Source organism: Phalaenopsis equestris, unplaced genomic scaffold (genome assembly GCF_001263595.1).
Source record: "Phalaenopsis equestris unplaced genomic scaffold, ASM126359v1 Scaffold000322, whole genome shotgun sequence".
In the NCBI taxonomy this organism is placed as follows: Eukaryota; Viridiplantae; Streptophyta; class Magnoliopsida; order Asparagales; family Orchidaceae; genus Phalaenopsis; species Phalaenopsis equestris.
In genome coordinates this window covers 89,715-99,752 of record NW_018164764.1, presented here as the reverse complement: position 1 = coordinate 99,752, position 10,038 = coordinate 89,715, and the positions used below count along the sequence as shown (strand labels likewise).

The 10,038-nt window shown below is 31.9% G+C and overlaps 1 protein-coding gene across 2 annotated transcripts in view; it reads right to left on the bottom strand.

Annotated features, from left to right (window-relative positions):
- Window positions 1-2,990, bottom strand: part of LOC110025672 (pyruvate dehydrogenase E1 component subunit beta-1, mitochondrial-like) — a gene marked incomplete in the record, with an annotated part of 22,695 nt that extends 19,705 nt beyond the window's left edge. The window contains 7 exon segments of one of the 2 annotated variants that reach the window (XM_020726279.1): window positions 1,080-1,166; window positions 1,294-1,356; window positions 1,454-1,480; window positions 1,894-1,974; window positions 2,400-2,477; window positions 2,564-2,618; window positions 2,755-2,990. In XM_020726279.1, coding sequence (XP_020581938.1) covers window positions 1,080-1,166; window positions 1,294-1,356; window positions 1,454-1,480; window positions 1,894-1,974; window positions 2,400-2,477; window positions 2,564-2,614 — 387 coding nt within the window. 2 annotated transcript variants of the gene reach the window in all.
- Window positions 2,991-10,038: the final 7,048 nt, after the last annotated feature.

Here is a 10,038-nt window from a genome sequence, read left to right as displayed (position 1 = left end):
TCCTTAGCATCAAACATATCATATAGACAAACAAAAGCTATAGCTTTAGCTTTGCACGTTATATTTTTCCTAGATTTTTAACTTTCATATAATCATTATAAATCTTAGTGGTATCAACTTTCACCACTATTTAAAAGCATATCTTTTAATAATATTTTGCATCTCTTAATTCCACCACTAATCATTATAAGTCACATTGTCAATGTACAATCTATTTTTAAACTCTCTAAAACTTCTATGATAATAATTTTTTTTCACTAATAAATCTTAGAGAAATTATTTATTTTGGTTTTTTTTAATAATATTAAAATAGACATTTAATTATTACTCTAAATTGTGTGATAAAACTCCTAGAACTCCTAAAAAACCATGTAGCAATTTCACACGTTATAAAACAAGCCAATTTGTAATTCAGTAGCTCCATTGTTATAAGTAACTAAGTTTTCTTACTTCCTAAAGTGTGTGCCGGCTTGTGTGCTGGCTATTGCAAAATCATAAGATACTATGAAAACAAATATATCTTCTAATATTGCATTTCTATCTCTTATTCTATACCATTATAAATCCTCTCATAAATCATCATAGCATAATTTAGATACACGTTTAAATAAATTCCCATAAAAACACTTTCATAGTTAAATATATGTCTGTAGTAGTTCATCCATCTCTTCTCAAAAATGATTTTTTAAAACCTTGTCTAATTTATTGAAAATCATAAAAGCTAAACAACTTCAAAATACACTAATCTATAATTATCTTCATGGAAATCACCTTATCACGACACTTCATCAACTACTACCCCAATACATTTCATATTTTGAAGCTTTTCAATAAACAAAAACTTCAAAATCCTCAAATCTCCTTAGAATTTTCACATTTTCATTTTGTTCCAAGTAAAAAAAGCAATATTGCTTGTTATTCTAATCATAGTATCCACCAATTCTCATTTTCTCAGCCAAAATCCCTCAACTTCATACAGCAAATAAAATCATGGACTCAAACATTATCAATCCTTGTTTTTTAACCACAATTGGGTTAAAAACATCATAGAAATATACATTTGAAAATAAAATCTTAACCTGCATAGAGAAATTGAAGGTCATAAACTCCACTACTGGCCGCAAACCATAATATGCTGCGCCAACTCCAATTCCCGCAAATCCAGCCTACAAATCATAAGAAACATGGCAAAGTTAAGGCAAAAAAGCAGGAGAACATCAATGATTGTTAATATTTGTCAAATCAATCTCAAACAAAAGTGCTCATAGTTTAGTATCAGCCGCTAAAAGTAACCTCTGTGATTGGCGTATCACGAACTCTATCAGGACCATACTTCTCTAGAAGTCCACGAGATACCTGTTAAGAAAACTAACAATGGTCATTATACCAACATACAAATATAGTGGCATTTGTAACATGCTACAACATTTCAGGATTCTGACTTCCAGAGGACCTTATAAGCTCCTTGATATTCTCCAACCTATAGAGTAAAATAGTGCCATTAGAAAAGTGAAACAAATAAGATATGAGGTTAACCACTTTATTAAATAATAGGGAGATTTACATATATACCACTCAATTCCTATATATTTCCATATGTAAAACCTAAACCTTAATTCTTTACATATATGTCAAATTACCTACGCACAAAAAGGTGTATTTCGATATTTACAATTTAAAGTAGTTGTATTTTTTATGTGATATGAAATATTTGGGTGGGTGATAGGTGCATCTCACTATTTACAAGTTAAAGTAGTTCTATTTTTGATGTGATATGAAATATTTGGGTGATAGAAATGTAAAAATTTTAGCTATTAGATATATAAATACATAGGAATTGGGTGGTATGTATGCGGTGATATGCATGCAAATGCCCCACAATAATAATATAACCTCTTCGCCCATGATGAAAACTTTTGGATCAGCTGCCATCTCCTCGTCTAGTGCGGAGTTCAGAGCATCACGTACTGTCAACTGCATAGATAATTTAAAATATCTAGTCTCAAGTTCTTGAAGAAAAATAAATGACTTGCAATACCCAAAAAGAAAAAAAGAAAAACTCAGAGAAAAAGAATCAGAGAGGTTACATAGCATTCACAATCCTGTAGTTATCATCTCATAGTATTGTTTAAGCAATCCATTATGCTTTACTAACGTTGTTTAATGTCCAGCAGAGATTACAGTTAAATATACTAAAAAACATGAAAAAATCAATAAAACCAACCAACAAAATGGAATTCATCAACCGCCAGTTTCCACTCTCAAATCATTGACTAGCCGCAATTAATTCTCTCAGATCCAACAATAGAAAGAAACAACTAAATTGATCTCTGAAATCAGAAACAACAGAGTACTCCAATAAATCAAGTGAAAAAAAAAAAGGCAGCGTCATTCATTACCTCTTTAGCAGCGGTTGAGTTGTTCTTCCCTGCAACAGATGCAGTAAATCCAGCCCTCTGGAGAGCTTGCCTCAAATGCTACAAAGACAAAATAATAATAAACTTTCCAATACAAAAACAATAATCGCATAGAAACCGCAAAAACCACACAGTTTCTGTTTAACTGAAAAAACTCGGGTTTTGCCTCCCAGCCTCTGCCTCACGACCGCCGACATCGTTCTGTCAAATAGAAACCAATAATCTCAGATCCTTGAAAAAAACAACGTGTTTGAACCTAGGCATTTCAAAAACTAGCAGATTGATCCACAAATTAGAATGTTATAAGACGTTAAATGAATGAGAAAGCGAAGCAAACCTAGAGAGCCAAAGACCTGCACTTCTAGATAAGAAAATTAACAGGGAATTGCAGAAAACAAGGTCAGATGGAGAAGGAAGGGAGGGTCAACTACCGGCCGCCGGGCGGTTAGAGAGAGAATTGAACTTAGAAATCGGGGTGGAGGAAAGGAAGAAGGGAATCCGAGTTCTCCTTCGTTCTACCGTCTGCAGAAATAGACCAAAGTTTTGCCCTTTATACGGAGTCATGGTTTTTCTTTCTCGTCAAACATTCCAACATAAAAAGGCTTGTCGCTATAAAATTACATATATTGCCATTGTACTTCCTTTTTGTAGGATGTCTTTTTTTTTTTAGGGTTTTGTATATGTGCGGCATTTATTTTATATTTTTGGCATCTATACATTATTATTTACTCCCCCAAATAGTCACATAATATATCATAGCCAGCAATGTTCTTTGGACATATCATAACTATAGCGAGGTCATATCTTGTAAGCCCTACCTCTCTATGTAGTTATAGTGGCCCTAGCTCTTTGTGGATGATTGACTCAGGCGAAGCCTGAGTTTTGGGCCTTGTTTGTAAATGTGTTATTCTCGCTACTTTTAGGATTTTTGAATAACTCATTTTGTTTATATGATCAATCGAATGTATATTTCTCCTATTTTCTGTCATTCAAATAGGTTGTTTGTGAAGTCATAGCTATGGATTTCATTTTTTTTATGTGTTAGGTGTGTACATCACTTTTGTGGATACTCGAATCACGTGAAGCCCTAGCTTTGATTTTCTTTTGAGTGATTTTTCTCTTCATATGTTTTATTTTAGAGCATTTATATATTTTTGTTGGTCAAATTTCTATTGTCAATATCTTCATATATATAATTTGAGAACATGTAGATACATAATATTTGAGTGACAAGCATGAAAAACTTCCTTATTTCTTTGGAATGATTACACTTAAATATCTAACTGTGAAAGCTAGTTATACTGTTTTACGTTCCTCCCAATTCCTGATTACTTATATACAATATCAACAAAAATACTATCAATTTTAAGTCTTAAAAGGAGAAGTGCATATTTCTTGCATGGTTAAGGTTGTATATATGTAAAACTTGCAATTTATGTTTTAGTTATGTACAGATGTATAAATTCTGAAGTCAAAGATGACAAATAGGGACAAATTTTGTACTTTTCTGAAATTAAAACTGACTGTCATATTATTCAATGCTTTTATAGACAAACTTTTGATTTGAAAGTTATGCTTGTAAATATAATTGTTTAGAAGTGAGATATGTGAATAGATAATACATTATAATTGTGTGACCTCAATAATTTGCATTACTAGCACACAACTCTTGTGTGTTTGCCCATATCTCACATCTACACTTTCATATTTACATGCATGCCACTATAGTTTTGTAAACCAATGAAAATGTGTATTTAACCTTTAAAAATTAGATATTTTTATGCACACAAAACATAAAACCCAAAAGTTTAGAATTAGGTTTGAAAACTATTGTGGTTAAGTTTGTATATATGTATGTTAACTTTTTTGAGAGCTGAATGATTATGTTTTTTAAATTATCCACAATATCTTAAATACTTAATTTATATTTTCTTTAAATTTATGCCCATTTTATTGATTTCTAACAATCATGTTTGAAACATGAGTTCAACGCACTCTTCAAATTTCAAAGGCAGCAACTTTACTAAAATATATTATAAAATGCAACTTGTAATGCCTGGGGTTTACAAACCATTCAGATCTCAACCGAGGAAAAAATTTTTGCAGTTGTTTCAGGAATCATACAGAATTTTATTGCAAGTTTTTAAGGTAGAATGATGAAAGAGAAGATGTTTGTTCTAACAAAGGATACACCAAGAGGAAATACTTTGAGGACACTATAGTCCACATCGACCCATTTATGGAATTTGCAATGTTTGTAAACCTAATCATTTTTTTTTCATGTGATTTTGTGATGCCACTAAAGTCCACAACGACCACATTTATGGACATTTGTTTTTCTTCTACTATTATTTTCTGAGAAATTATATATATATATATTTGGCCTTCATCTTGACCGCAATCAGTTTGGCATACCAATATGTATGCCCTCGTTGACATTTTCTTCATTGATATTTTTTAGAAGCGTTGAGATAGGATCTTTGTAGGCCTTCTAATACCTACAAGTGAAATATACAAATTTAGAAACAATAACATTAAATATAGATATTTGATACGTGGTTAGCATGTTATTAATTTTCTTTGAGTTTATGTTAATATATTTTTATTTTTATGTTTCTTTTTATGTTTATTTTTTTTGTTTTTTTTTGTGTTAATTGTGTGACTTGTGCAGGTAACATACGAGTTGTGAAAACAAAGGGCTGGCGCTTTTGCGCCAACGGGGTGCTTTTGTGCCCATCTAAATTCATACACAGCCTACTCAAAGAAAGAGTTGGGCATTTTTTAGCCCAGTAAGGTTGCTTTTTCGCTCATTACTACTTACAAGCACTCTCCAATCTAGAAATAAGCTCCTAACATGGGCACTTTTGTACCCATTTACATTTAGTGCAAACTGAAAGTTGAGCGCTTTTGCACCCATCATAGAAACTCAAGCATCCATTTCATTAAAACATGTCACTTTTTGCGCTTGACCACAACATCTTAGCGCTAAAGGGAGTTATGCACAGTTTCTCTGACATGGCGATCTAGGGGCCAAATGAAAGAAAAGCATGAGATGTTGGATTGAAGATTGATCGATGAATGCTTGGGGTATAAGGGACAATGATAAGGAAGATGAAGGGATCGCTCTAGCATTTTTTTACTTCTCTAGTTCTAGTGCAAGAGTTTGAGATTTTTATATTCTAATAAATCTATGTGAGTGTGAGAGAACTTATGTGTAGTTTAGTAATAAGCATTGGAGAAGATTTGGAGCAAGATTGTGGAGATGTTTCATTACATATTTGTTATTTATTTTCTCAATCAAACTCTTGTAATTTGTTTTTGTCTAATGCATCAACACATGGGTTTTGTATTTCAGAGTATGTTTAGGAATTAAACTTCCTAATTCTCTTCTGATTTGATGAATAGAAATTCTAGGTATTGATGAATGTTTTGACTTGGTGATACACCAAACTAATGTGCAGTTTTATGTATATATTTTATGCTTAAATTTGATGATATTGCACTTTAAAGAAGGGTATTTTCATATTTTGTTACAGATATATCAATTTTAGGTATTTGGAGCAAAAAGGAGCAAAAAGAAGGAAATTTAGAGCCAAATGGAGCTTTTCAACATCCTGGCGCCAGAGGCGCCATAAATTGGCGTCAGAGTCGCCATTTTACAGAGAAGTGGTACTAGAAGCGCCAAAATTGGTGCCATAATCCAGAGAACATTGTGGAATTTAAATACACTGGCGCCAAAAGCGCCAGAAATGCCAGAGACGAATTAAAATGGAGTAAGGAAATTAGTGAATATTTTTTAGCAGTTCTAGAAGGCTCCAATCAATTCAAACACCCCATAGAGTGATTCAATGCATCTAGATACTTTGAAAGACTGTTAAATAAAGGGATGTGTCTCTTAGATGAAGGGACTTGTCTCTTGGTGTGAAGAGGTGTGTCTTCTGGAAAAAAAGAGAGAATTTTGAATTTGTTTTGAAATGAAGGCTGACCCTAATTAAAAAGAGAGGAGTCTAGAGAAGAAAGGGGGGCGTGCGTGAGGTGAGAGAGAGAGAGAAGTCTTGGGAGAAGAGAGGATTTTCGTCTAGAGCTATAAGAGGAGAGTGAATGTGAAAGATTTCTTCTTCATTACGTTTCTAAGAGAGAATTAAGTGTGATTGTAAAGGGAGGAAACGCTTAAAGGGAACTTCAAGAGATTTACTTAAGAAAGAGTGATTTACTTAAGTAAGAGTGTGAGAAAAGTTGTGTTCTTTTCTTTCATTGTATTGTAAACTTATTTTCCTATATAAAATCTAAGTTTTGTCGTATTATTCTCATGAATTCTGAATAATATTTTTTATCCTTCTTCCTACAATGAGATATAATGAGATATGGTTTTGTATATGGTTTTGTGAAGAATTAATTTTGTTGTGTAAGGTTTCAAATGTCAATAATTTGTGATGATTCAAACTCTGATCTTCATTTACTTTTTGATCTGGTCAATTGAAATATTAAAATTTATTGAGAATTATAAGATCCGAAAGGGTTATGTTTTCGACAATAAGGTAAGAGTCACATTCAATTTCATGGGTGAAATGTAGTCCATGAAGTTGAGTACAAATAAATAGGGAAATGTACTTTGATGAGCGCAGAATTAAAGATTTTAGGGTGACAAACTAAAATCCATAATTTTGTCCAGTTGTTTGGAAACTAAAGCGAGATTGTGAGCCCTCAGGGGACGGAGAAATGAGAGATCTGAAGTGGCAGCTAGTATCATCTCAACCTAACAACAAATTTAGGGACCAAACTCTAGATTAGTCAATGTTCTTTATGCACTCTCAGAGGGTAATGAATATGATTGCTCCTATTTTGCACAATACATTTTTATACGTATTTTAATTAATTTTAATTACCTCATAATCCATAAACTTATTGTAAAGGGGAAGAATGTTTTCTTAAATTTAAAATCTTCATTACAAAACTTTGTTTTAGTCTTAATAAGTTTACTTTTGAAGTTTAGCAAATAGTTTAGTTAACTTAGTTCTTTTAACTGCATTTCATTTAGCATGTTGTAAATTTACTTTATATTTGTTTTGCATATTTAAGTTTTGTAGTTTGAATATTGTGTTTTACATTATAACTATAAGAATTTCCAACTTCCTATGGGATCGATACTTAGGACTACATTAGAGTCATTTATTACTTGAGCGATATGTATACTTGCGTTATTATTACGGTTTGACAGTTTAATGATTTTAAAAGATAAAACTATTTATTTTGAATTTATTTTTATTGTGATTGAACTGCATATTTACTAATTGTGGTGTCGTGTGTATATTGCAGCATTGAAAGATATTTACAACGCACCAAAAACCGCACATCACTTGGGCAATGTTGTGTTACGGTGAAAATTGATCTTTCGCATTTTTGTTTGCATGCAAATTGGTCGCTTGTTTTCTAAACTTGTCTTATGATCTTTGTGATATGTAAGTATTTTAATTGGAACATCTAAGATTAATTTCATTAAACTCTGAGAATAAAAATATCACTCAAAGTTTAGTTCTAATGTGTAATATATGTTTATCTCAGAAAGTTCATTGGATGTAGTGAACTCTTTAGTGGATGTGCCCAACTTCTTTAATGCCATTGAAATAGGCTAAGGAAGATGCTTGCACCTGTCAGTCTCCTATAGTCGTCACTTCATCAATCCTACTTTTCTAGGATTCATTTAGAGGAGAATCCTTCTCTTACATAAGTCTCTTCATTTAATTTAGGGATTTTTTTTTTGTAAAAATTAGGTAGACAATTTAATATGAACCAAAACTATAGCCTTTCAGGCTAGGATCAATCCCAGTAAACTAGAACTTTTTCATTTTGGGGTTCATCTTGATCCTTGTGGGATTGATATATGGAATTCCATTCCAGATATTACTAATACGTCACGTATACTTGTGTGAGACATTAGTGTTTCACAACACTTGGTGCATGTCAGGGTTTTGGCATAGTTGACAGGGAATGAAATTGAATTCAATTTAAGAAAATATTAATAGAACTTTTAAGTCCTAGACTTGAATATCACAGTGTTTATTATTTCCTATATTTATATTATTTTGTTTTTATTTACAAAATCCAAAATTTTTATGCTTAATACTTGTTTAATTGTGCACTTTTATTTTTTCTTTCTCTTAACTGTTGCCCAATACTTATTGTTGATTTTTTGTTTGATTTAGTAATTTAATTTTCAAGAGTTTATTCTTTTGTTGCGTGCTTTCAATTGAACTGTGTTATTATTTTTAGCATACGGCCACTTAGCTAGTTGAACCTAATTGGTGTACGCATAGTTCAGAATCTTCAAACTTGAATCCTACGACCTTCAGTTACAGAGAACTATTAAAAAAACCAAAAAAATAAAAAGAAAGCAACAAAAATTAGGATAAATGACAGATATACCTCAGAAGGAACCCAATAACCATGGACCTAATATCATGCATTGACCTCTTAGGGATTATGCAAATCTTACGGTAGACGATATCCACTTATGTATCCATGACCCTGTCGTAAATGCCAATACTTTCAAATTGAAACCCGTCATCATCCAGTTTTTCAAAATAATCAATCTAAGGGGAAACCTTCATAAGAGCCTAATCTTCACTTTAGCAGGCCTTTTAGAGTTTTTTTCCACATTTCTCTAAAATGGTGTCTCTAACGATGCTATAAGGCTAAGGCTCTTCCCTTTCTTCCTGAGGGATAAAGCTAAAGTCTGGTTAAATTCCTTAGCTCTTGAATCTATTAGAACTTGGAATGACCTGACCTAAAGGTTTTAGCGAAGTATTTTCCACCTTTAAAACAACCAAACATAAGAACAATCTTACCTTCTCGTTGGTCGTCAACATGGGAAAGTGTATTTAATTTATTGTGTGTGTGTGTTATATATATATATATATATATATATAATTTTGGAAATTAAAATTTTAATTTTTAAAAATATGAGATCGAACCAATCTCATATAAACAATAGTTTAAATAAACGAGCACAACAACGCAAGTGACATACCTATCTCTAAGAATAGATACGTTACGTGATAGCGATGCTCAATTAAATAAACTAAGAAATTTATTACATCTATTTTAGTCTGCAAAACATTTATGTTGACCAACAATTTCCTCTATCTAATATAAAAGATTACATATGGTTCATATTAAGTTGGGTATCAAAGATTTCTATAAGGGAAAGCCTCTACTGTTAATTACATCTTAACATCTTAAATGACCGATGTCACACTTAAGAAAACTCTTGATTTAGATAAAAAATATTGTCTTCAAGAATGTCAAAATTTAGGGTTTTCAAGGTCGGACAAAGGTGTATCAAATGGACAATATCAAATCAGAATATTTTTTTTTTCAGAATCCAAAAGGAGAAAACATGGGGATGCTACTGATCCTTAGGAGAACCTCAGTGACCTCACAAGATATCTTATGATTTGGCTTCCATTTTGAGAAAATATTATTATATATTTCATCTTGCCAATTATTATTATTTAGGGCTTACATTTGCATGACACGACCATACAAATAGCTTGAAAAATAGGAGGGTTTATGTCATAATTTATGTCATAACGCGAATGACAACCTCAGAGCCTAAGGCGAG